The sequence below is a fragment of the Chelon labrosus genome, assembly GCF_963514085.1.
Source record: "Chelon labrosus genome assembly, chromosome: 2".
Lineage (NCBI taxonomy): Eukaryota > Metazoa > Chordata > Actinopteri > Mugiliformes > Mugilidae > Chelon > Chelon labrosus.
The window spans coordinates 4,552,307-4,578,509 of NC_140338.1; the positions used below are offsets into that span (position 1 = coordinate 4,552,307).

The 26,203-nt window shown below is 43.3% G+C and overlaps 3 protein-coding genes across 5 annotated transcripts; 1 reads left to right on the forward strand and 2 right to left on the reverse strand.

Moving 5' to 3' along the window:
* Nucleotides 1–1,937: 1,937 nt before the first annotated feature.
* On the reverse strand, nt 1,938–7,604 carry LOC311507432 (uncharacterized protein). The gene is made up of 4 exons (XM_084571760.1): nt 6,909–7,604; nt 5,253–5,349; nt 5,089–5,210; nt 1,938–4,842 (listed from the first exon to the last, which is right to left on the reverse strand). Exons 1-4 carry the CDS (start codon nt 7,186–7,188, stop codon nt 3,809–3,811), a joined length of 1,533 nt encoding a protein of 510 aa, XP_084427886.1. The 5' UTR covers nt 7,189–7,604; the 3' UTR covers nt 1,938–3,808.
* A 157-nt stretch (nt 7,605–7,761) lies between these two features.
* Nucleotides 7,762–20,848, reverse strand: LOC311502246 (uncharacterized protein). 2 transcript variants are annotated; one of them, XM_084564381.1, is made up of 7 exons: nt 20,540–20,848; nt 19,459–19,589; nt 18,836–19,030; nt 16,138–16,204; nt 15,309–15,439; nt 9,749–9,815; nt 7,762–8,843 (listed from the first exon to the last, which is right to left on the reverse strand). In XM_084564381.1, exons 1-7 carry the CDS (start codon nt 20,826–20,828, stop codon nt 8,008–8,010), a joined length of 1,716 nt encoding a protein of 571 aa, XP_084420507.1. In that variant the 5' UTR covers nt 20,829–20,848; the 3' UTR covers nt 7,762–8,007. The 2 variants fall into 2 exon arrangements, with proteins under 2 accessions (XP_084420507.1, XP_084420508.1); XM_084564382.1 differs by lacking the exons at nt 7,762–8,843; nt 9,749–9,815 and adding an exon at nt 11,223–15,047.
* chchd10 (coiled-coil-helix-coiled-coil-helix domain containing 10) lies at nt 20,766–25,533 on the forward strand. 2 transcript variants are annotated; one of them, XM_084564401.1, is made up of 5 exons: nt 20,766–20,850; nt 22,102–22,144; nt 23,720–23,951; nt 24,993–25,134; nt 25,288–25,533. In XM_084564401.1, the coding sequence occupies exons 2-5, from the start codon at nt 22,104–22,106 to the stop codon at nt 25,305–25,307; spliced, it is 435 nt and encodes a 144-aa protein (XP_084420527.1). In that variant the 5' UTR covers nt 20,766–20,850; nt 22,102–22,103; the 3' UTR covers nt 25,308–25,533. The 2 variants fall into 2 exon arrangements, with proteins under 2 accessions (XP_084420527.1, XP_084420528.1); XM_084564402.1 differs by lacking the exon at nt 20,766–20,850 and adding an exon at nt 21,958–21,966.
* The last annotated feature ends 670 nt before the right edge of the window (nt 25,534–26,203 follow it).

Below are 26,203 nucleotides of genomic sequence, written 5' to 3' on the forward strand. Positions count from 1 at the left end.
AGCGTGTTTGTCATTTGTTTTGGTCAAATGCTGCCGCCTGGTGGTATTGAATAGGATATATTTTTTTTTAATAAGACGCCACATTAAATCATTATTAAGTTATTTTTTGTGTAATGTAAATGTATCAATGTCTTAAATTAATATATATAAATATATTCTTTAATCTGTTCCTGATTTATTAGCCCCCGCTCCGTTTGTTTCTCTCGTTACTTCCTGTTTAGCGCAGTGAACTTCCGGTCAAGTGAGGCTGAGGCGCATCCCAGAGTGCATTGCAAAAAATATATACAGTTAGTGACTGCATAAAACCACAGAAAACGCGTTCAGATCAGGAAGTGATAAGGCAGCTATTTAGGCCGAAGTAAGGCCGTGCGTAGTCATCTCAGGCTCCATAGCTCAGGGGTTAGAGCACTGGTCTTGTAAACCAGGGGTCGCGAGTTCAAATCTCGCTGGGGCCTGAAATCCGCTTTTGTTTTTCTGTGGTTATATTTTAGTGTGTACTGATTTACCAAATAAAATAACGCTGAATTACACTTTTCTGGTGTTGTATCAACATCGATTGAACATTATTTAGACTGGAATGCATTCACTAGTGTACCTAATAAACTGCAGTGCGTATACTGGAATCACCACCAGTCCTGAAAGTAAACAATGAGAAACCAATCAAACAAATGAAACAGAAATATTATACTTGTGTATTTTTTTATTTAAGAAACTGAATCATTTGTTCTTACCAGTGATTTGTAAAAGTAAGTGAAGCCTTGTTTCCAGTATCTGCTGTGACCTCCTTGTAACTAAACGTTTCCAGTAACTGCTGATCAGTGGTCTACAGCAGCTTGGAGGAATTTTAGCCCATTCCTCAGAACAGAACCACTTCAGTTCTGAGATGTTGGTGGGTTTCCTCACATCAACTGCTTGCTTCAGGTCCTTCCACAACATTTCTATTGACTTGGCCGTTCCTAAACATTCATCTTGTTCTTCTTTAACCGTTGTTTTATAGAACCACGTGTGTTCTTGGGCTTGTTGTCTTGCTGCATGACCCAGTTTCTAAACATGACGCCTCTCATTTAAACCAAACTATTCTACTTTGGTCTCATCTGTCCACTAAACATTGTCCCAATAGTCTTCTGGCTTGTCCAGATGATGTTGATCAAGCTGCAGACGGGCAGAAATGTTCTTTTTGGAGATCAGTGTCTTTTTCCATCGCACCATGGTTGTTCAGTGGATTCATCAACATTAACATTAGCCAATATGAGGGAGGCCTTTAGCTGCTTAGAAGTTCCACTGGGTTCCTTTGGGACCTCTCAGACTATTATGGAGTAATCTTTGTTGGTGGACCACTCCTTTTGGAGGGTAACAGTCGTCTTCAATCTGTCTGACTGTGGATTATTTATGGGTTCCAAACTCTTTAGAGATGGTTTTCTAAACTCTTTCCAGCCTGATGTGCAACAGCAACTCTTTTTCTGAGCTCCTCAGAAAGCTCCTTTGTCCGTTGCCATCATAAACTTCCACAAACATGTGTTGTGAAGATCAGACTGAGACAAATCCCTGATTTATTCAAACTAAACCAGGAACTGAACCACACCTGAGTCTCATTACATTGATGGAAACACTTCTGAACACATGGACTCTGATTTGATCTTGAAATTAACTTGTAATCCTGGAGGTGAACTTCACTGATATGTAATATTGGCTTGATAACCCTGGTACGTCTCCAGGAAATGTAAGTAAGTGAACAGAGAAACGATGATCACACCACAGCTAAATAAATCGCAAACCTTTACGTATTTAATGACACCCATACATTTATACATATTTAAACACTGGAACATGTAACGAGAGAATGCCAATAAGGAAAATATTAGTTTTGGCTGTGCAGCCTACACATAGATCCAACTACATCCAAACACAAACACACGCAAACATGACTCTGTAATATATACTTTACATCTGTTCACAGTTCTTTGATATTTAATTGAGAACAATGAATGAATGATGTTACAAGAACGTTACACTCCAGATTTTTAAAATGTAAAATGTTGAGGAGGAGGGATTAAGACATCGCTTCAAACGAGCTTTGAACATAAAAAAAATTCAATCTTTTACACAACAGTACATTATATATATAATATATAAGAGATACTGATGATCGGCGTGACAGATGAAAAGGTGCAAGTCAACATATACGATCCAACACTTTCTCAGAGGAGACCGCTCATCAATGACACTTGATTTCTGGAATATTTAAAGTGCTTTAAAAGATTATCTGTTTGGAGATTATACGTGTCATCCTACTCACAGTAACAGAAGAAGATTTTACTCCAGCTTTTCTGTGCACACGGTCAAAGAGTGGTTTTCTTAGTAGGCAATCTATTCTGGTACAATTTGGTCAGAAATGCGTTGAGTCCAGAAATACACTCTTCAATGTCTTTTTTTTCTTTTACTTATTATGACACATATACGGGTATTTTCAAAAGGCACAACAGAAAGTAGGTAAAAGCCAAACCAAGTAATGGTGAGCAGAGAGTGCAATCACAGCTACGTGTAGCTGAAGATAATTCACGGTGGTTAAAATCCCATGTTCTGTAACTGAGCTATCATGTTTTTTATCATTACATAATACTTTTCCTTTAGTGCTCTCAACATTTATTTATTCATAGCAGGAAACAGATACCTGCTGCGGCTCATAGAAGACATCCGTCCGTCCTGATCTGATTACAAGTGTCCATCTTAAAGTCCAGGTGTGAACATTGATCTGGTGTCAGTCCACATGTGGAGGTGGTCTGGGACACATGTGACCTCCTTACTTTGGTAGTGTGAACACACACAATGAGTCCCGGGTCACATTAAAGACCACCTACTCAACAGCCAAAGAAGAAATAAATCTAAACTAGAATCAACTCATAAAATGATTAATTTATTTCCTCAGTAACTCCCGGTGTCTTTGTTTCCTTTATCATCAGAGATGTTTCTTTCTCAGCAGTGACTTTACGCTGAGGATGGAAGCTTCAAGGGTTCAGTTCTAATCTGAGCTTCGTCTCTAAACTAAAGAAGAACTTAACGTGTGAGAGACTTTACATCTTGTTCCAAAATCTGGATCATCTCCCCAAGTCAACAACCAGCTGTTCATGGTTCTGATCCAACAGTAGGTAGAGATCCATTAGACACAACAGCTGGTACAATATTCTGCTGACCACATGATGGCGCTGCTTATTTACAGACAGACAAACAGAGATCAGGTCTCAAGTGCTGGCTGGGGACGCATGTGGAGACACGTGTTAATTAACACCAGGTGTGAACACAGGAACTTAAAGATGGACGTTTGTTAATGGATCACCCAGGTCGGATGCTAATTCGAGGTCTTTGACAGTGGTGACAGCCAAATAAAGTAAACAATGAGCTGAAACTCACCTTAAAGCTCCATGAAGCTAATTGGAACTGCACATTAAGAAAGAAAAATCTCAGTGGGTCGTAAGCAAACACTAAAAGCTGGATGGTCCTTGAAATGTAAATCTGCTTTTAGAAATAACGTCAGAAAATGTAAACCAGGTCTGTTACAAAGACCATTGACTAACACGTGGATGTAATATTGTTTCAGGTACTCACTCTCAGTGGAAACCCATCTTACAACAGAACTCACAGATGACATTTATGATCTAGGACAAACATGAATTCTCCGCATTTTGATTTCACAGGATACAGTATTCTCTACTTTTCTCGAGCTAACATGAATTTCAAATATAAAAGGTATTCAATAAGTTACCATTCAGAGTCCAGACTTTACTCTGGCTGGTGTACAACAGTGATCACCCTACAGGCCACACTGAGACTGCTGCCGGTGTCTCCGAACGCTACACATTTGGCTGAAGGACTGTCCACAGCGTGAGCAGCTGTAGGGTTTCTCCTGTGTGTGGACTGTGCGGTGCCTCTTCAGGTGGCTCGACGAGATGAAACTCTTCCCGCAGAGCGAACACCGATAGCGTCTCTCCCCGGTGTGGATGAGGAGGTGGACCCGCAGGTTGTTGGGCTGGGCGAACCCTTTCCCGCAGTGGGGACAGGTATAGGGTCTCTCTCCCGTGTGAACTCGCTGGTGCAGCTCCAGGGCGGCGGCGCTCGGGAAGACACGCCCGCACACAGCGCACACCACAGGTTCTTTAGCGGCAGCGGCGGTGGTCCTGTAAGGCCGCCGCTGGCTGGTCGTGGTGGCAGAAGGAGCTGTGGGGGGAGGAGGCGGAGGAGGAGGTGGTGGAGGAGGAGGCGCAACCACGACGGCAGCGGCAGCGGCCGCTATGTCAAAGGAGGCGGCAAAAGCTGCCATTTCGTGAGCGCCACTTGTGAAGAGCATGGTCGGGGGTGCGTCAAGACTGTCTCCTCCCCCTTGCGAGGGAAAGGAGGCAGAAGGGTGTTCTGTGTTCCCCAAACCTAGTTGTGCTACGGCATATGCTGCACCAAGATGGCTGACGCGCTCCTGCATCCAAGCCAGATCCAGGCCCAGGCTGCTGAGGCGGTCGGGGCTGGGCTCGTCCGACGCCAAAGGAGCAGACAGCTGAGAGGAATGAAGTTCATCTTCTGTGTCATCTGTCTGGATTTCCGGCTTCAGGGCGCCGTCTGTTATTGTCCCTGTAAGGTCCCGGCGACTGGCGTCAGTGACCGGGACCCCCCCACCACCGACAGTCAGACTGTTGTCCAGAGGCTTGGCCGTCTTACGTTTGGCTCGAGGCCTGCAGGTTAGGTCCATTGTTGTGTCGGTGGGGGAGAAGGAGGGCTGGGTGGAGGGTGCAAAGTTGGCGCCACTGGTGTCAAGGACCACATCAGTGGGGGGGGTTTCCTCGCTGGGCTCTAAGGCTGAGAAAGGACAGAGGAAATGGGTGAGTGGAGTTGAAGAATAATGGTTTTACTGTAAATCCATGTAGCCACCAGGCCTACATCGGATTTTCTTATGTTTTCTTTATAAATAAAAGAAAAATTAGAAACATAAAGTACTCATTTGATTCTTGGTTGAAGAGGTTATTTGTACGAGAACTTTATTCAAGCAAATGGATGGATGTTTCTTTATGCTAAAACCTGAGAAAAGACTGCAGCCCAACTCACCAGAAGAGAGGCCACACTCTGCCCGGATGTTAACCTCCACCTTGAGGTCCAGGTTGCAGTCGTTTCTCTCTTCGTTTTCCTGCTTCACGCGTGTCAACACCTTGACCTCCTCCTCCTGCTGCTGCTGCTGCTGCTGCTGCTGCTGCTGCTGCTGCTGCTGCTGCTGCTGCTGCTGCTGCTGCAACTTTGAAGCGTGAAGGAAGGGTTTGTCTTCGGAGGTCACGGGAAGAGGCGACACCAGAGGCTGATGGTTGTCAGGTCCTGAGAAAAACACAGACGACAACTTAACTTACAGCATACGACAACAGTCTTCCTCTGCGTTATATCGCCAGTCCTGCTACCTGACTGTTTCATCTTGATCGGTGTATGAACTGGAGGAAAATGCAGGAAACACCCTTTACTCATGTCTATGTATTTGGACCACAGAGTGAAATCCTACATGCAACATTGAAAACCTGTAAACCAGTCAGATGCTCCAAAGGATTAAAGTCCTTAAAAGCTATGCCATGGTGTTGGAACGTGTCCACATGTCCAAAACAAAATGGTACCACGTTAATGTCCAATAACCAAGGAGAAGACCGTCCTCTTCATTGACGACTTCAAAATACAGCAATCTATCAAACCCTCATACGGCTGAGGTTTACATGCATGTTGCTTATACTCGCATAGTATTGTTTGTACAGATGAGCATGGTAGTTTCAGGCATTTGGAGAACGCTCCCAATGATGAACCAGGCTTGTCGTGGTCCACAATTTTCTTTCTGAGGTCTTGGTTGATTTCTTTAGACTTCCCCGTGATTATTTTTTTAGGGTTAGAAACCACAACCTTCATGCTGTGATGCCAAAGGCTTAGAGTGCAGCGTTCATCGTGATTTAGTTTTAGACGTCTGTATGGAAAGAAGCTCTCTCATGCTATCCGTTAGCGTCACCATTAGCCTGTTTTGAGTCTTTACTGTCCCAGTTTGGGCAATTTGATTTGCAACAGCAGTCGACAACCAAACTCATACCATAAAATAGTACAGTACGATACATAGAAACATAGATATAAATAATAAATGTCATCAGGGGAGTTATCATGACCATATATGTAGCCTACAGTGCAAGGACTTGTCTAAAGCTTATTTAGAAACCCTACCGCTGAGGGAACAAGTGACATATGTGCTTGATTGAGCCCTCTTAGGGATGGAACAACTCTTTCCAGATGGCAAAATTCAAAACTCAGCGCACAGAGGTTGATGTTTTTGGAAAAATCTTGACAATACTCCCCCAGTTGATTTTTTATCAGTGATGCTAAGGTTCCCGTACCAGCAAATCAATGCAAACGTTAGGACTGACTCAATAAAGGATAAATTAAACATTTTTAAAAGCGATCTGTCAACCTTAAAAGAACAGTCTCTGGCTGGTGTGGCGTGTACTGGCAAACACAAGTGGCATATACTGATGCCAGGGTCCAGCATGCTAGTGGCACAACAGTGGCATACTGGCATATACTAGTGGCATAAGCTGATGGCATAAGCTGACGGCATGCTGGTGGCATAGCGTGGCGCCTTTCAGTACATCAGCAGGACACAGAGGCACATTCATGCTGTGAACTCGCTTAACTGTCATCTCACAAACATCACACACATTCAGCATAATACTGTTTATGCCGCGGATGGTGGTGGAGTGGTATGCCATCAGCATGTCATGAGCCACTTTTCGATCTCGGCGCCACTGATGCTTTAATATGTGATAAATGACGTCTTCTGTGTGGTCTCGTGCAGATCAAAGGTCATATTCCCTAATCCTAATAGTGACACCTGCCGCCGCCTATTTATTTACCTCCGGCTGGTCCGAAATGAACGGCGCGCGTCTCGTCCCGCTGGTTTCGCCTCCTCGCCATCCTCCTCTCGTAGCTCCGCATCTTCACGTCCATGTCTCGCAGCTTCTGCCGCAAGGCATCGTTCTCCTTCTCGCTCTTCTCCCGCTCCTGCTCCATCTGAGAGCGCAGCGCTGCGTAGCCGTCGTCCACCAGCTTGCATATCTCCGCCACGGCGGAATTGGCCAGTATCTCTATTATCGAGGCGATCTGCGCCTGGAAGCCGACACAGTCCGCCATCATCGCCAGATCTGTCGGCGTGTTCCCGCAGCGGGCGCACGGGTGTCCCGCGGGTCCACGCGCACCGATGTGTGACTGGAAAGCAAAAGCTCCCGAGTTTAATTCACCCCGTCTGCCCGATCTTCCACTGTGCCCAGGAATGTTATGGTTCTCTAAGGTGCGAGAGTCGCCTCTTGATGACGTCGGTTCGTGTGTAACATCACTTTCACGCAGGAAACACGGCGCTGTCGGTTTAGCTCACCTGGCTAAGTAGGCAAACCATCAACTGGCGCTACTGTTCTCAGTATAAAGTCACTGGTTCGAGGCCAGGCTGTCACAATTCCATCTCACGTGTAATTAAGCATCTCTCTATTAATCTGTCAAGTATAGTATTGTTATTTTTAAAACTATTTCAAGAAAACTCAACTGATGTAATTTTTTCTGGGTTAGATGATTAGCTTTGTCATCACGTCTGCAGGGAAATAAAAACCCAACTTCAATTTAAATAGGTGACCATGAGGAGGTGGTTCTAATCAATAATTTGCAATTGCTCGTTGTAATATTCGTCGTGGAAGTGTAAGCGTCGACTCTGATCCAAATATAATAGAATTCCTTATCATTACCAATTATCAGACAGGTTGTTTATTTTATTATTTTACAGGTAAACAAAGGTTGTTTTTCAGCTACAAACTTTCAGTGTCTTATTTTTCACATTTCACAAATCATAAAAATTTTACAATAATTGAGGAGACTTTCTTTTCAATGAAAGATGTCAGAGTTAAAGCACCACAGCTGGAGTCCATTTCTAAGTATAGACGCTGAAAGGGCCAGTTCCCTCCTCTTCTACTTGGCGCTGTGCAGGGCTTGGTGTCTGATCAGGTTGCTGAGGAAGGAGAAGTTCTTGCCACATTTGGAGCAGTGGAACCTCTTCTCCCCGGTGTGGACGCTCTGGTGGACCTTCAAGTTGGTGGACGTGGAGAACTGCTTCCCACAGTGGGGGCAGGGGAACGGCCTCTCGCCCGTGTGGACCATCCGGTGGCGTTTGAGGCTGCAGAACTGGCCGAAGCTTTTCCCGCACTGCGCGCACTGGTACGGTTTCTCCCCCGTGTGGACGCGTTCGTGGATGCGCAGCTGGCACTGGTGGGCGTAGCGCCGTGAGCAGAAGGTACAGACGTAGGGGAGGTCAGACTCGGCTGAACCAGAGTCCTGCTTCCGACTGTTAGCTGGTTGGTTTTGACTTGACAAGTTTTCCAGGTGCTGGTTTCGAGACAACAAATGCTGGATTTGCTGGGGCTGGGAGTCACTGGGGCGGCTGTTGAAGGTAGAAACGCAGCTACCAAGGGCAGCATTACCTTCAAACATCACACAATTGCCCGGATCTTTAACCTGATTACACAGTAGTGGATGATACCGTGAACCAACGGTCAGGAGAGGTGCTGATTCATCTGTTCGGGCATCTCCACCTTGTGCATGAGGGGGAAAGTTGATTGCAGCGAAGTCAAGGTTGGACGCTTGAGGCGTTGTAGAAACAGCAGCAAAACCAGAGACCGACTTTGTTCTGTTTTGACTCAGTGATGAGTTTTCTGCGTCGTATATGGAACATAATGGCTGCTCCGCATCTCCAATCTTGCAGCTCTGCTGCCATTCCTGCTGCCTTTGGGAGGTGTCACCTGAAAAAACTACACAAAGACAGAAAAAAATGGTGTTAATTTACATCTACAGTCCTGAAAGTAGACAAAGAGAACCCAATCAACCTAATGAAACAGAAATGGTATGTATACTCATGTGTTTGTCTGGTCAGGGCAATATTAGGCCATTATTACATATCTGAGAGGTGCACTCACTGCTATAATTAAGAATTCATTGGTCCATCAATGATGACAAGCCATCCTGGACATTTTACCACCTACATGTTTCATGGATAGTCAGGGAAATAAGCAAATATTATGTACTCGTGAGCTGTAGAAGTAAGTGAACCCTTGTCAACTGCTGATCAGTCATCTGCAGCAGCTTGGAGGAATTTTAGCCCATTCCTCAGAACAGAACCACTTCAGTTCTGAGATGTTGGTGGGTTTCCTCACATCAACTGCTTGCTTCAGGTCCTTCCACAACATTTCTATTGGATTAAGGTCAGGACTTTGACTTGGCCGTTCCTCAACATTCATCTTGTTCTTCTTTAACCTCTCTTTTGTAGAACCACTTGTGTTCTTGGTTCTTGTTGTCTTGCTGCATGACCCAGTTTCTCTGCAGATTCAGCTCATGGACAGATGTCCTGACATTTTCTTTTAGAGTTCACTGGTAGAATTCGTTGGTGAGTTACCAGAAACATTTAGGTGCTGCACAAGTGAGTCACAGCAGATATTGAAAACAAGGGTTCACTGTGGGTTCATTGTGATTTCCTGTTTTGATTTGAATAATCACCACACAGTTACAAGATAACAAGATACAAGATAAACACAGGATGAGGGATATTTAATTCATTTAAAATAAGATTTAAAAAAAAAAAAAAAAAAGCCAGTGAGGGATTTAGCTTGATGAAGAATACAATGTTTTTAATGGGATTCCCCAGAAAAACGGTCGATACCTTGCACTTCATCCATCTTTTCCTCCCGGCTTTGAGCGCTGCTCGAATTTTTCAGACATCCCCCGCCCTGGAAAGAGGAGGGAGGTGTTTAGAAATTCACAAGACTATGAAACAGTAATGATTTTTTTTCCTCAGTGTTGATGTGGTAGAAAGATCCAAATGATGTCATGGAATCATGTAAGTTATTCACTTTGTGCAAATAGTTTCAAGTGCTGCAGAGATCTGGATCCTAACGTTGTTGACATGAAATGACAAAATACAACATAACTCTTGGAAAATATACTTTACTGGAATATTTACAATTTACTTTTAATACATGTCAACAGATTGGTGTAAATGAACACGTTGAAATTGTTGAGCATGTTGTTTGTTAAACAAAATAAACCCCTAACAGGATAAGAGAGAAGAGTGAACGATGGACTAAAGGGTGAACTTCTCAAACATTTTCGTCCACAGAAAAAGACAAAACAATGCAGTGAATGTTCAAATGACAAAGATAGGCACCATCCACCTACCAAAACATGTTTTCGGTATGCTTAGCCTTTGTTGTTCTTCAGCCGTATGTGAATACTGTGTACATGTTCACATACTATATTTAGAAATACAGTATAGAGCTGTGATTATTGTAAAATGAGTGAAATTCAAAGAGGAAAGCTGACGCTAATTAAGATAACAAGCATCACATAGCTGGGTCTGACCAGCTAGCTTCAGTTAACAGTCAGCATGTCACAAGAATTGCAATTGATACTGTTTTTTGTTTTTTGAAATTACTTTTAGTGGTCTTTTTGAGCCTATCCACGTGATTCTCCACCACACCACATGGTGAGTTGCCTGTCAGAATCTGAGCCCTGTGCATCAATACCATACATGTTCTTTGCTTCCATCTATAGGGCTAATGGTGGTACTACAGATAAACAGCATTTTCTAGGCACAGAGACCTTTACAACAATGTGAAACTTTCCTTGGGTGTGCAACAAGCATTTGTAGGAAATATAAGTATTTTTATGGATTCTATAATGTGCACAATGTTAGAATTTTATGATGTACAGGCTAAATAAAATGTCCAAAAGTTTAATTGTACCTACAATGCCTCCTGTAGTGGGAAGGAAAGGCCTGCAAGAGAACTAAGACTTGAGATTTATTTTCCATACAGCGACGGCGACATGGTTTGACGACAAAGCAAACATGTCGGACTTGAGCTTGACAGTTTTGCAAACAAGGACGGAATAAAACTGAAAAAGATGCAGTGGCAAGATGTGCAAGTCTGACTGAGACCAATCATAAAAGACTAAATACAGATCTGACAGGGGTGACTATTTATGCAGTCTCTTATTTTACTTAATATATATTTTAATGAATTGATATAGTATAAATCTGTTGGCAGGAAAGAGATTTTGTGCAAAAAAACATTTTATTCATATATAAAATATATATATATATTTAGACATCCAAGGGGAGGTTTGGTAACGGGATAGAGCTCTGATCCAAACATCATGGAGTCAGTCTCGTCTTGGTCAGGACGAATCCTGTCCTGTTGCTTTTTCACGGTAGTGTACATTCATATGCCAAAACATTAGGTACACTAGTGAATTGGTACCGACCTTCCCTCCATCCAGGACCTGTACCGGTCCAGGGTCAGGATGCGGCCCAGTAAAATCTCCACAGATCCCTCACACCCTAGTCATAATCTGTTTAGACTCCTCCCCTCAGGCCGGCGTTACAGAGCACTGTACGCCAAAACCACCCGCCACAAGGACAGTTTCTTCCCCCGGGCTGTCGCTCTGTTGAACTCTGAGCAGTCACAAAGTGTGTGACCATTCACCTGAACAATAGACAATAACTTTGCACTATTGTATATACTCACTGTACAAAACCCTGGATCGTTGTATATACCTGGCCTTATCCTTTATTCTATGTGTACAGATTGAGATTTATTTTTTTCACTTATCTAACTTGTGTGTGTTTCTATATGAGAGAGCAAAGTTACCGGAGTCAAATTCCCTGTATGTGCACACATACTTGGCTAATAAAGCTGATTCTGATTCTGAATGCATTCTAATATAACATTAAGATAATTCAACTGGATGATCATTTTGGAGGATGCACCGACTAAAATGTGAAAATAATAGGAACATGTGTCAGTTTAGTAGTACCACAAAATGAAAACTCAGCAGAATCAACAGCTCTCTCAGGTATTAGAAACTAATGCTGAATACAAGAACCTTCGTTAAAGTCAAGATTTACAACAGGACTGTTGAGATTAGAATGTTTTCACTGGCGTACCTAATGAAGTGGCAAGTGAGTGAGTAAGTCTCTAATTTCTTCCAGCTGTAAGTGATGCCAAATCATGAAGGGTCAGAAATTGCCAGGTCAGTGTTTGACTTCTTTTACACCCTTGTTCAAATATGTATCCTGATGCTGATCAATGACCGTTGGACCTTTTCTGGTGGAGGAATTGTGTATTAAATACACTATATTGCCAAAAGTATTGCCTCATCTGCCTGTACACACACATGAATTTAAGTGACATCCCATTCTTAATCCACAGGATTTAATATGACGTTGGTCCACTTTTTTTCAGCTATAACAGCTTCAACTCTTCTGGGAAGGCTTTCCACAAGGTTTAGGAGTGCGCTGATGGGAATTTTTGACCAGTCTTCCAGAAGTGCATTTGTGAGGTTAGACATTGATCTCCACTCCAATTCATCCCAAAGGTGTTCTATCAGGTTGAAGTCAGGACTCTGTGCAGGCCAGTCAAGTTCTTCCACACCAAACTCTCTCATCCATGTCTTTATGGACCTTGCTTTGTGCACTGGTACGCAGTCATGTTGGAACAGGAAGTGGCCGTCTTCAAACTGTTGGGAGCATGGAATTGCCCAAAATCTCTCGGTATGCTGAAGCATTCAAAGTTCCTTTCACTGGAGCTAAGGGGCCAAGCCCAGCTCCTGAAAAACACCCCCACACCATAATCCCCCCCTCCACCAAACTTCACACTTGGCTCAATGCAGTCAGACAAGTACAGTTCTCCTGGCAACCACCAAGCCCAGATTCGACAATCAGATTACCAGATGGAGAAGCATGGTTCATCACTCCAGAGAACACGTCTCCACTTCTCTAGAGTCCAGTGGTGCTTTACACCACTGCATCCGACGCTTTGCATTGTACACTGTGATGTACGGCTTGGATGCAGCTGCTCAGCCATAGACACTCATTCCATGAAGCCGTCTACACTGTCTTCATCTTTGAAGACACTACACTGTTCTTGAGCTCATCTGAAGACCACATGAGGTTTGGAGGTCTGTAGCGATTGACTCTGCAGAAAGTTGGTGACCTACTCAGCATCCGCTGACCCCGCTCTGTCATTTTATGTAGCATGACACTTTGTGGTTGTGATGCTCAATCGTTTCCACTTTGTTATAATACCACCGACAGTTGACTGTGGAATATTTAGTGGCAAAGAAATTTCACGACTGGACTTGTTGCCCGGGTGGCATCCCATCACAGTACCACGCTGGAATTCACTGAGCTCCTGAGAGCGACCCATTCTTTCACAAATGATTGTAGAAGCAGTCTGCATGACTAGATGCTTGATTTTATACACCTGTGGCCATGGAAGTGATTGGAACACCTGAATTCAGTTATTTGGATGGGCGAGTAAATACTTTTGGCAATCTATAAACCACAAAGAGCTGTGTTTAAAAAATGAATAGATTTTCCGAATCATATGGATCTTGATATGAATACATAAAAACCTCAGATTTTTTCTTATTTATATATTTTTTTAATATGCACCATTTCCTGCATGGCTGCTTTAATGACTGAAAGCTGATAGGGTTTAAAATCCTACGAGGACAGAGAGGAGATGGACAAAAGCAAAGACAGAAGAAAGATGGAAACTTGGGGGAGAAGACTGAGGAGAAACCACAAATCTCTAGAACCAGTGACAACACTAGTTTTAGTTTCAAGTAAAAACTGTTTTGAAATCTCTTCATCTCTAAATGAATCAATATTAAATTGTATCAGTAATGTAGTAAAAAGGTTTTTTTATTTAGCAAAACATATTCAAAAAACACTTATAAGTAGTAGAAAAACATCTTAAAGTTGTAGATTTTCTCTGAAAATCCAAAGGCAGTCACATCCAAACTTGAGGAAAGATGTAGGAATTTGTCATCTGCCCCCTGGTGGATTTATTCATGCACTGCAGTCAATATCGGGATTTTGGCGGCCATTTCCAAAATGGCTTACTGCATGCGCTTTCTAGTTTTTTGCAGGGGGAATCTTTGCTCATTTTGAAAAGTTTAAGACATTGGGTATGTTTGCATTGTGTCATCAGACTGTCTAAACCGCAACATTTCTTCCAACTTGTTGCGTTAAAAACAGTAACATCAGTTCTTCATGGAAGGCTTCGGCCCAGCAGAGCTTTGGGAGGTCTGTTCATTTGTTTCTGTGTTCAGTGTTTAACCTTCTGGTGCGTCCTGAGACTGCTGGGATGGGAGAAGCGTTTGTTGCAGACCGAGCAACTGAAGGGTTTTTCCCCGGTGTGAACATTCTGGTGGATGTCTAGGCGGCTCTGGCGCTCAAAGCTTTTGCCACACAGCTGGCAGAAGAGGGAATTCTTTCTTTTGTACCAAGTGCGGCGGCGGCGCCGCTGGGTGTTGCCGGGCTTGGGCTTGTGGTGGGCTTTGCCGGATGAGTTGCTGCTGGGAACTCCTTGGGGGTCCTCGTGACTGAGAAGATGAGACGCCGCCTGAACCACCTGGTGTCCCGGAGATTCTTGTCCAACACACTGAATCATGGATGGTGTCGTTTCTTCACGCCTGTCTCTTTTGTTTGTCCTATCTACGTCTGACCACTCGTCTCCCTCCTTGTCAGATGTCCCCCCTCCATCAATGACTATCACCTCTGACAGAGAAGACTTGGAGGTGTCTAAAGCAGCGTGATTATATTCGCTGCCATCTTCTACAGGCACCACAGCATCCATGCGTGTTGCAGTTTCGGCATCCGATTTCAGACGCGGCAGCTCTGAACCGTGGGTAGCATCGTTGCTGTTGCCGTCAGTTTCAGCTCTCCTGGCGACAACAAAGGTGACGGCGTCAGATCCACTGACCTCCGTTTTGCCGCTGTGTGTGACCGAACGGCTGCCGTCGTACCCCGAGATGGCAGGAAGCAACGTGGCGGCGCCTGCTCCTCCCCTGCCACCGTTGCGGGCATTGACTGGCACCGGGAGGTCTCTGGGTCTGGACGCCACTGCTCCCTCTACCTTCACTATCAGAAGACCCGCCTCCTCGAGCTCTGCCGACTGAGAGGACAAGCTGACATTATCTTGTTGCTTAAACTGGAAAAGCCTAATCCGTGAAGGTTCTCGGTCATCCTGGTCTGGATATGAATGCTTCACTAGAGTACCATTCAATGGAAACAGAATCCAAACAGTTTCCTCCAAGGGTACGTAAGTATCTGGTCATAGTCATGTGAGTTTCTGATGTACATCACCCACAGAAGTTAATATTTAAACCCCAACTTCCCTCCAGTCTTTTAGAAGTGCAGATTTAGATAAAGGTACCTCGGTTTTGGTTGTGGTGATGACGTCCTGATCTGAATCCTGGTCCAGGTGGATTGGGCTGGTCTTCTGCACAGACTGCTGAGTCCCTGAACCTCGGCTCAGAAACCTGGTCCTGATCTGCAGAGAGGAACCTGATGGGAAAAACAGAAAGCGTAAGAATAACACAACGTGCTCGGCCACAGTCGACCTTCGTTGCCGGTAGTTCTTCGATGTCATTTTGGTGTGTCTGGGCCTTAAATCCACTGTATGTATATACATACTGTATATTTCTACATTTTCACATAAAAATTACTCAAAATATGAGCAGATTCCTGAAAGTCTTGAAAAGTAGAGTAGAGAGAAAGTGTAGAGTTTGTAATCACCAAATCCAGGCAGACTGAGAACAAATGGAGAATATTCTAGAAGACTGTTCCCCTCCACAGGAGTGGTCCACCAACAAAGATCACTCCATAATAGTCTGAGAGGTCCCAAAGGAAACCTGGGGAACTTCTAAGCAGCTAAAGGCCTCTCTCACATTGGCCAATGTTACTGTTACTGAATCTAAACGGGCTAAAATTCCTCCAAGCAGCAGTAGACGACTGATCAGCAGTTACCAGAAACATTTAGGTGCTGCACAAGGGGGTCACAGCAGATACTGGAAACAAGGGTTCACTGTGAGTTCACTGTGTTTTTCTATGTTTTGATATGAATAATCACCACACAGTTACAAAGATAAACACAGGATGAGATATACTTAATTAATTTAAAATAGAATTAAAGCCAGTGAGGAATTTAGCTTGATGAAGAATACAATGTTTTTAATGGGTCTCCCCAGAAAAACGGTCGATACCTTGCGCTTCATCCATCTTTTCCTCCCGGCTTTGAGCGTTGCTTGAATTTGTCAGACATCCCCCGCCCTGGAAAGAGGAGGGAGGTGTTTAGAAATTCACAAGACTCTGAAACAGTATTCTTGTTTTTTTTTTTTTTTTCTCTCAGTGTTGATGTGGTAGAAAGATCCAAATGATGTCATGGAATCATGTAAGTTATTCACTTTGTGCAAATAGTTTCAAGTGCTGCAGAGATCTGGATCCTAACGTTGTTGACATGAAATGACAAAATACAACAAAACTCTTTGAAAATATACTTTACTGGAATATTTACATTTTACTTTTAGTACATGTCAACAGACTGGTGTAAATGAACACATTGGAATTTTTGAGCATGTTGTTTGTTAAACACAATAAACCCCTAACAGGATATGAGAGAAGAGTGAACGATGGACTAAAGGGTGAAATTCTCAAACATTTTCGTCCACAGAAAAAGACAAAACAATGCAGTGAATGTTCAAATGACAAAGACAGGCACCATCCACATGACATATATTTTTAAAAAAAGCTGAAGTGTACAAAATTTTTTATTTTGGTATGCTTAGCCTGCTTTGTCATTCTTCAACTATATGTGAATATTGTGTGCAAAAGGTTATTAAACAACTCTTTGCATACATGTCCACATGCTGTATTTAGAAATACAGCATACAGCTGTGATTATTGTAAAACGAGTGAAATTCAAAGAGGAAAGCTGACGCTAATTAAGATAACAAGCATCACATAGCTGGGTCTGACCAGCTAGCTTCAGTTAACAGAGAACACGCGCAGCAAAACTTCAAAGTTCAGTCAGCATGTCATAGTCCATTCTTATGTCTCAATATTTTATAAAATCCAAAAATACTAACAATTGCAACTGATACCGTTTTTTTCAACTATGCACCACGTGGTGACTTGCCTGTCAGAATCTGAGCCCCGTGTCTGATTACCATACGTGATCTTTGCCTCCATCTAGAGGGCTAATGGCGTCACTACAGATAATGAACAGTGTCAGTATTTTATAGGCACGGAGACCTTTATAACAATGTGCATCTTTCCTTGGTTGCACAGCGTTACATGGGTACACAACAGCCATTTGTAGGAAATAGAAATATTTTTATGGATTCTATAGTGGGCAGAATGGTAGAATTTTAGGACGTGCAGGCTAAAAGAAATGTCCAAATGTTTAATTGTGTGTACATTTCCTTCTGTAGTGGCAATCAGTAGTATTTTGTGACACCAACAAGACATCTATGACTACTCTAAAGGAGTTAAAATGTTCATCAGCTGTTGCACCGGTTCTTCACCACCCAAAACTTTATGGAAGCGCAGTAAATAGAAATTCAGTCTCTACTAGAGTTCAGCCAAAGACATGTGGGAGACTCCTCTGTAAACTGGAAGATGATTCTTTGGTCTGATGAGATAAGATCCGGTATCCTAGAACCTCATCGCAACAAATATCCCCAGAGTGAAGCATGGTGGTTGCAGCATCACACTGTGGGGACGCTTCTTGGCAGCAGGCTGTAGACGGCTCAACATCTACACAGACGTGGTCCGAAGACAAACAGGTGAAGTCAAAGCCTAGGACTTGAGCTTGACAGTTTTGCAAACAAGGATAGAGTAAAACTGAAAAAAATGCGTGTCTAGATTTGCAAGCCTGACTGAGACCGATCACCAAAGATAAAAAAAATAATGCATCGACTAAATATTTAGTTTAGTCTGTTTTTTTGCAGGGGGAATCTTTGCTCATTTTGAGGTTAAGGTTAAGACATTCGGTATGTTCGCATTGTGTGATCAGACTGCCTAAATTATATAGATAAATCAGAAGTTTGACAATATTCTCGATTTTTCCCGCCACATTTCTTGTTGCGTTAAAAACAGTAACGCTGTTTATGGAAGGTTTTGGCCCAGCAGAGCTTTGAGAGGTCCGTTCATTTGTTTCTGTGCTCAGTGCTGGATCTTCTGGTGCCTCTTGAGATTGCTGGGATGGGAGAAGCGTCGGTTGCAGACCGAGCAGCTGAAGGGTCTCTCTCCGGTGTGAACGTTCTGGTGGATGTCCAGCTGGCTCTGGCACACAAAGCTTTTGCCGCACAGCCGGCAGGCGTAGGGTTTCTCTCTGGTGTGCCGGGCCATGTGCTTCAGCAGGTCTGACTCCTGGAAGAAGCGCTTAGTGCAGTTGGTGCAGCCGTAAGGACGCTCCATGGTGACGGCGTGGTAGAAGGCCCGATGGAAGTTGCCGGGGATGGGCTTGCGGTGGGCTTTGCCGGAGGAGTTGATGCTGGGAACTCCTTGGGGGTCCTCGCGACTGAGAAGATGAGACGCCGGCTGAACCACCCGGTGTCCCGGAGATTCTCGTCCAACAGACTGAATCAGGGATGGTGTTGTTTCTTCACGTCCGTCTCTTTTGTTTGTCCTATCTACGTCTGACCACTCATCTCCCTCCTTGTCAGATGTCCCCCCTCCATCAATGACTATCACCTCTGACAGTGAAGACTTGGAGGTGTCTAAAGCAGCGTGATTATATTCGCTGCCATCTTTTACAGGCACCACAGCATCCATGCGTGTTGCAGTTTCGGCATCTGATTTCAGACACGGCAGCTCTGAACTGTGGGTAGCATCGCTGCTGTTGCCGCCAGTTTCAGCTCTCCTGACGACAACAAAGGTGACGGTGTCAGATCCACTGACCTCCGTTTTTCCGCTGTATGTGGCCGACTGGCTGCCGTTGTCCCCCGAGATGGCAGGAAGCAACGTGGCGGCGCCTGCTCCTCCTCTGCCACCGGTGTGGGCATCGACCGGCACCGGGAGGTCTCTGGGTTCGGACACCACCGCTCCCTCTACCTTCACGATCAACAGACCCGCATCCTCCTCGAGCTCTGCCGACTGAGAGGACAAAATGAGGGTTTATGATAAAATTCACAAGAATTAAAGTCCAATCATGGTTTGTACATTGCTGTGTAGTTGGGTTATTGTTTAAATGACCGGTATCGGTCTTCAGCCAAGACCGTTCTCTTGTATTTATTTGTCACAAACTAAAACCATGATCTTGTAGTATCTTCTTCTGGTTTAGTGGTGGCTGGCTAGCTTCAAAGTTGCCAAAATGCCAATAAATTAAGGCAATAAAGTAAAGTTGTCATCTTTCTCGGGCTACGGTTGGCTTGCTTAGCCAAACATAGCAGCTAACATTAGCTTATTTAGGCTAACATACAAGCTACCATGATATTGCTAATACTAATTACATAACAGCCACGCTGGGCCTAAACCCCAACTTCCCGCCAACCTTTTAGAAGTGCAGATTTAGATGAAGCTACCTCGGTTTTGGTTGTGGTGACGACGTCCTGATCTAAATCCTGGTCCAGGTGGATTGGGCTGGTCTTCTGCACTGACTGCTGAGCCCCTGAACCTCGGTTCAGAAACCTGGTCCTGGTCTGCAGAGAGGAACCTGATGGAACATTAAAAAGGAGAATTACTGAAACAATGCAGTGAATGTGTAACCATCATTAGAAGAACACTGAACAAGCATGGTGTGATGGACAAAGACGCTGCCCTACAAAAAGAACCTTTCTGGACGTCTGCAGTTTGATCAACATCACGTGGACAAGCCAGAAGACATACAAGACCAAAGTAGAATAGTTTGGTTTAAATGAGAGGCGTCATGTTTGGAGATGAAACAACACTGCATCATTCCAGCATCAGAACCTCATCCCTCCATGAAACATGGGGGTGCTAATGTCCTGGTTTGGGCCTGTTCAGCTGCATCTGGACCAGGACGGCTTGTCATCATTGATGGACCAATGAATTCTGAATTCTACCAGTGATTGTCAGGATATGTGTCCATGAGCTGAATGTGAAGAGAAACTGGGTCATGCAGCAAGACAACGAGAACCAAGAACACAAGTGGTTCTACAAAAGAACGGTTAAAGAAGAACAAGATGAACGTTTAGGAACGGCCAAGTCAAAGTCCTGACCTTAATCCAATAGAAATGTTGTGGAAGGACCTGAAGCAAGCAGTTGATGTGAGGAAACCCACCAACATCTCAGAACTGAAGTGGTTCTGGGCTACAATTCCCCCAAGCTGCTGTAGACCACTGATCAGCAGTTACCAGAAACATTTAGTGACAAGGAGGTCACAGCAGATACTGGAAACAAAGATTCACCTTTACTAGGTATAAATAAACGCACAAGTATAATATTTCAGGTTTTATGTGCAAAATGCTGATGTTTTTAATAATTTTTATGCAAAAAGTAGAAGATTCTGTAGCTAGATGAAACTTTATCGACTCTGTAAATGTGTGTGTGCGTGAATCCTCCTACAAGCGTCACCAACCCACCAGTCAACACATTTTAAACAGATTTAAACACGTTATTCTTACGAGTTTTTGTGTTACACACCCGCCAGAGGGTCCCTGCTCTGCCGGCTGAGGAGGCGGACCCCCGGGAAGCGGCTGCTGATGGAGCCCTCCGCTCCCTTCACCCTCTCCGCTCGGTACCTGGACACCTGCAGCTCCAGGAGTCTGATTTTCCTCCGCAGGAAGTCGTTCTCCTTCTGGCTCCGAGACATTTCCAGATTAACCACCGCGTAACCGTCGTCCACAACTTTGCAGATTTCGGCCACGGCCGCGTTGGCCAGGGCCTCCATGATGGAGGCGATCTGAGAGTGGAATTCCACGGCAGTCGACATCGTTAACGGTTTCGAACAGGCGGTAAATATTCGGCCTTTAAAAAAAAAAAAAACGGAAGAACCTAATGTAGTCTGAAATGCATCACAAGCTGGCTCTGCTTTAACACAATAAAATAAAATTAAAATAACAGCACCACTCGGACAGCAGGACAGCGTTGTTGACAACGAATAAACGGAAGTAGTAATTCAGCAGGGAACAGCGAACACAAGCCAGCAGCGCCCCCTACGACCAAGGGCAGAACTACAGCGGCCCCTTTTATTTTTATTTACTTGTTTTAAAAAAACTTTATTGATCATTTACCATAGACAGTATAAAGATTAACTGCTCATCAATGGACTATCCATCTGCAAAAAATAAAATTCTATATTATTGATTTAATTATACATTTAGTCACAAATGTCGATACACTAATCAAAAAACATTCTCCATCTTTGAAAATGAGGTCAAGCAATATATTAAAACTATTAGACATTCCACGAATATTAAATCCATTAAGACTTTGGATTTATTCGCTCTTTTCATTGTATTTGTGTAATATGATATTCTGAAATGTTTTTCGCTGTATAAAGTTAATTTAAAAAAAAAAAAAAAAAAAAAGCAGAGCTCCCCCTTGTGGCTGGCTCCACTATAGGTAATAAGCCCCGCCCCCTCCATGTTAGTGGATGGGATTTAGGCCAAACTAAAACACTAAAAATACGCGTCAAATAACTTTTGTCAAAGATAGTTTCTGTCAATTTAGTTAGTTAATATAATGTTGGTGAATGTTTAAGTGTCGTTTTTTGGATGTGGTTCGTTTAAGTTAGTTATTTGACGCTATGGACAGAGGATGAGACATAATGGTGACTACCAGTTGCCATGCCAACCACCGGTAAAGCTGTGCAATGGTCCTGTGAGATCGCGAGATTTAAAAGACAAACAACATTTTAAAAAACAAATTAATAAATAAGTACAGTGTATAATCCAACATTCCGTTATTTTATCATGTGTACATATAATATAGATTTTTTTGGTTCCTCCACTCCAGCAGGTGGCGGTATGCTCAACCTAAATCTAGTCAATGACCTAAAACCAACTGACACAGTTTTGTAAACATCTCGTTTAGTCTCGCGACATTTGCGTAACGCCACTGCGAGCAAGGTCAGCGCCGCATGTAGTGACCGTCTGCTGTCAGAGGGAACTGACCTGAGCGGAGGAGCTTCTTTCTAGAAAACACCGACTCCCTCACGTCCGATACACCGACTAATTAGAAAGTTTAACTTTGTGTCACTGCAGACATGGCCAGAGGAAGCCGCAGTCGTCCCTCAGCTCCAGCCAGGTAAATATTCTTTGCAATACATTCACTTTAAATAAGCTTAGTGTGTGGCGCAGGAGCAATCAGTGTGGTTTAATGTTTAAACTGGAAGACCCCCAAAAAGTTAGACGTTGAAAGTAAAGCCAAGATAGTTTGTCTGTAGTCAGAAAATTAGGCTACTTTATTTAAAAAGGACAAATACTGTTTATATATCTATACTTACACAAGTTTGTTAAACAATATAAAAGAGCATTGTTATACAACAGATGAGAAACAAATGCTAGGGGGAATAAGGCTTTAATTTTATATAAATGTATAATACATTTTTCAATAAATTTAGAAAATTAAATTAATGCATAATATTGAATAAACTTAAATGTAATGTTCAAGTGGGAAAACAAACAAGAAATCAGTTTTATTTCAGAAATTTACCAAAACAAATGTTCATCAGGTTCTGGACATTTTGAACAAAAACTTTATTTATTTATTTATTTATTTTTTATGGATCAAAACTGTGAATAAGTTTGAAGGAAAATTCTTTAAACTTTTTTAAAATCCAGGCCTTCTGTTGCATCATATTTTCCACAAATTGGTTAGTAAATAAAATCACACACGTTTAAGTGGAGTCATTTGTCTTGGGATCAGAGCTCGTGTATATATTTATTATTACCTGACTAACTGTAAAACCAAGTTTCTCCTGTTGGAGTTTGAGTTGGAGACAAGGGCTGTTATTAGATCCATCCACCAGATGGCGCTGTGATGACAGAAACTTCTAGAATCACAGAACTATGTCAACAAAGAAGCAACAAAGAAAATGGAAGTTAATACCTGTAGAAAATAGTATTAAGATTTCCAGATTATTATGTTTTTAAAAAAAAAAAAAAAAAAATGCTTTTCTTTAAATTAATTAAAATAATAAACAAATCTGACTTCCTCCAGGGGACTTTTTTATAATAGTGCAAAATTAGAGGTGTGTCATATTTTTACAAAGCACGACTCACCAGTTTGTTGTAGCTGGCTATATTTCATTGACCTCTTTGGTGGAGTTATATGTATACAGTTAAAGTTGCATTTGTTCATTTCTCTGCAATGCATGTAAGAAAAATGTTGTTCAGCATATGCTGTGTCCTCCTTCTGCAGCAATTCCAGTAAATGCTGATCAGCCGTCCTCAGCCGTCTTAAATCTCTTCCATTTGATCTTAATCTGTCTGACTGTGGATTATTTGTGGATTCCAAACTCTTTAGAGATGGTTTTCTAACCTTTTCCAGCCTGATGAGCAACAACAACTCTTTTTCTGAGCTCCTCAGAAAGCTCCTTTGTCCGTTGTCATCATACAATTCCACAAACATGTGTTGTGAAGATCAGACTGAGACAAATCCCTGATTTATTTAAACTAAACCAGGAACTGAACCACACCTGAGTCTCATTACATTGATGGAAACACTTCTGAACACATGGACTCTGATTTGACCTTGAAGTTAACGTGTAATCCTAGAGGTGAACCTGTCCGATATGTAATATTGATGATTGGTGAAGTTGTCACCGCAAATGATCTAATGCCCTGTCAAGTCTCAAGTCAAATGCGTTTGTTCTTGTAGCCCAGCACCGTCCCATGCCCCAGCCCCCTCTCATCCACCTCCGGCCTCCCTGGCCCCGGCTCCCGCTCAGTCCCAGGGGCCGGGCCTCATGGCTCAGATGGCTACCACAGCTGCTGGTGTTGCGGTAGGTTCGGCTGTGGGCCATGTCCTCGGCGGTGCCCTGACGGGAGCGTTCAGCGGGGGAAGCAGCAGCAGCAGCAGCAGTCCAGAGCCAGCCAAGCCTGCTTACCAGGTAAGCCATCATAAGTCAATAACATTAGGATGAACAGGACAACTGAACCAAGCAGGACATTAAAGTTTGCTTGCTTCAGGTCCTTCCACAACATTTCTATTGGATTAAGGTCAGGACTTTGACTTGGCCGTTCCTAAACATTCATCTTGTTCTTCTTTAACCGTTCTTTTGTAGAACCACTTGTGTTCTTGGTTCTTGTTGTCTTGCTGCATGACCCAGTTTCTCTTCACATTCAGCTCATGGACAGATGTCCTGACGTTTTCTTTTAGAGTTCACTGGTAGAATTCAGAATTCATTGGTCCATCAATGATGACAAGCCGTCCTGGTCCAGATGCAGCAGAACAGGCCCAAACCAGGACATTAGCACCCTCATGTTTGATGGAGGGATGAGGTTCTGATGCTGTATTCAGTGTTGTTTCATCTCCAAGCATGTCACCTCTCATTTAAATCAAACTATTCTACCATGGTCTCATCTGTCCACTAAACTTTGTCCCAATAGTCTTCTGGCTTGCCCACATGATGTTGGTTAAAGTGTAGATGGGCATAAATGTTCTTTTTGGAGAGCAGTGTCTTCGTCCATCACACCATGGTTGTTCAGAGTTCTCCTGATGGTGGATTCATGAACATCAACATTAGTCAATGTGAGAGAGGCCTTTAACTGCTTAGAAGTTCCCCTGGGTTTCTTTGGGACCTCTCAGATATGTAATATTGGCTAATTTTCTCTAAAAAACAAATACACAAGTATAATATTTCAGTTTTATTTGTTTGATTGGCTTCTCTTTGTCTACTCTCAGAACTTGTGTGGAAACCCACTGATGTTTTGAGTCATATTTATGCAGAAATGTAGAAAATTCTGTGCAAAATCATATATAGAAAAAAAACCACAGCACTAAAGGAATACATGTTGTGTTTAAACCAAAAACCTCCCACCAGGACTGACTTGAACCGCTCAACTCTTTACTTCCTTGTGGCTCTGGTGGTTTGAAATGTCTTTTCTAAACGTTGTATGATGTGACTCTTTCCTCGTTGATGTCCTTCCAGGAGCCCCCCCGGCCTGCCTCCTCCCAGCCAGGCCCTTGTCATTTTGAGGTCAAACAGTTCCTGGACTGTGCCACCAACCAGTCTGACCTGACACTGTGTGAGGGCTTCAACGAGGCACTCAAACAGTGCAAGTACTCTCACGGTGAGTCCGTGTTGAATAATGAACAAAGCTAATGCTACGGCAACAAACACCTTTTACAGAAACAGTATTCTTATTCCTCTTTTGTTTTCACTTGATCTCTGTAATATGAGTTTTGTATTTTTTCCTCATGGCTGCTTCCTTCCTATTGTGCAGGCGTGACGTCGCTGTTGTGATTTGAAGGATGGATGCCAGCTTTCCTGGACGTCCCATACTGTTGTAAACTTCACATATGAAAGCTGTGCCTCAGGATGTGAGCATGTTGGGTTTGTGAAATGTGTGACTGTATCTATGGTAATGTACAGCGTTGAACCTTTTAATAAATAAAGCTGCTATCTATTGGCCCGTCCCCTCACCCCATGGGTGTCTTTATTTTTAGCAACAAAAATAAAATGTCTCTGTCTGGAACCTTTTTTTATTGATTATTTTCCAGTAATGTTTGTGAACCACCATCGGCTCTACACATTCTACACTCACTGATCAGCCACAACATTATGACAACTGACAGAAGAAGTCAATAGAAGTGAAGTGAATCTGCTGGGAAACTTTTGGACCTTGGATTCATTGGTGTCTACATCAAAGCCATGCTGCTGTACGAATCCGAAACATGGAAGAACACCGCAAGCATCATAAGCAAGCTGCAGACATTCATGAACCACTGCCTAAGACGCGTCCTTGGGATCTTCTGGCCAAACACGATCAACAACATCGCTCTGTGGGAACACACCAACCAGGAACCAATAAAAATACAGATGACAAGGATAAAGTGGATCTGGATTGGTCATGCACTGAGAAGAAACAACACAGCAATAACCAAACAGGCACTGACATGGAACTCACAGGGTAAACGGGAGAGGTCGTCCTGGAGAATAAGCACAGAGCAAGAGTTCAAGAAGGAGGGTCTGTTGTGGCAACAGCTGGAGAAGATGGCCTTAGACAGACATGAGTGGAGGCGATTCATCAATGGCTTATGTTCCAAAAGGAATTCAAAGGCCTTAGAAGAAGAAGATTCATTGGTGTGGATGTTCCTTAGACATGTAGCACCCACCTAGACCAGACCAGACACCCCCAC

Excerpts from the sequence above, each read along its gene's own strand:
- LOC311507432 (XM_084571760.1), bottom strand. The coding sequence starts at position 7,188 with ATGATGGCGGACTGTGTCGGCTTCCAGGCGCAGATCGCCTCGATAATA. Across the intron at positions 5,350-6,908 it reads TCATTTCGGACCAGCCGGAG|GACCTGACAACCATCAGCCT; the intron begins GTAAATAAATAG and ends TGTTTTTCTCAG. Across the intron at positions 5,211-5,252 it reads TTGCAGCAGCAGCAGCAGCA|GCAGCAGGAGGAGGAGGTCA; the intron begins GCAGCAGCAGCA and ends GCAGCAGCAGCA.
- LOC311502246 (XM_084564381.1), bottom strand. The coding sequence starts at position 20,828 with ATGTCGACTGCCGTGGAATTCCACTCTCAGATCGCCTCCATCATGGAG. Across the intron at positions 16,205-18,835 it reads CATACAGCGGAAAAACGGAG|GGCGGGGGATGTCTGACAAA; the intron begins GTCAGTGGATCT and ends TCCTCTTTCCAG. Across the intron at positions 9,816-15,308 it reads TCACCACAACCAAAACCGAG|GGCGGGGGATGTCTGAAAAA; the intron begins GTACCTTTATCT and ends TCCTCTTTCCAG.
- chchd10 (XM_084564401.1), top strand. The coding sequence starts at position 22,104 with ATGGCCAGAGGAAGCCGCAGTCGTCCCTCAGCTCCAGCCAG. Across the intron at positions 23,952-24,992 it reads CAGCCAAGCCTGCTTACCAG|GAGCCCCCCCGGCCTGCCTC; the intron begins GTAAGCCATCAT and ends ATGTCCTTCCAG. Across the intron at positions 25,135-25,287 it reads ACAGTGCAAGTACTCTCACG|GCGTGACGTCGCTGTTGTGA; the intron begins GTGAGTCCGTGT and ends CCTATTGTGCAG.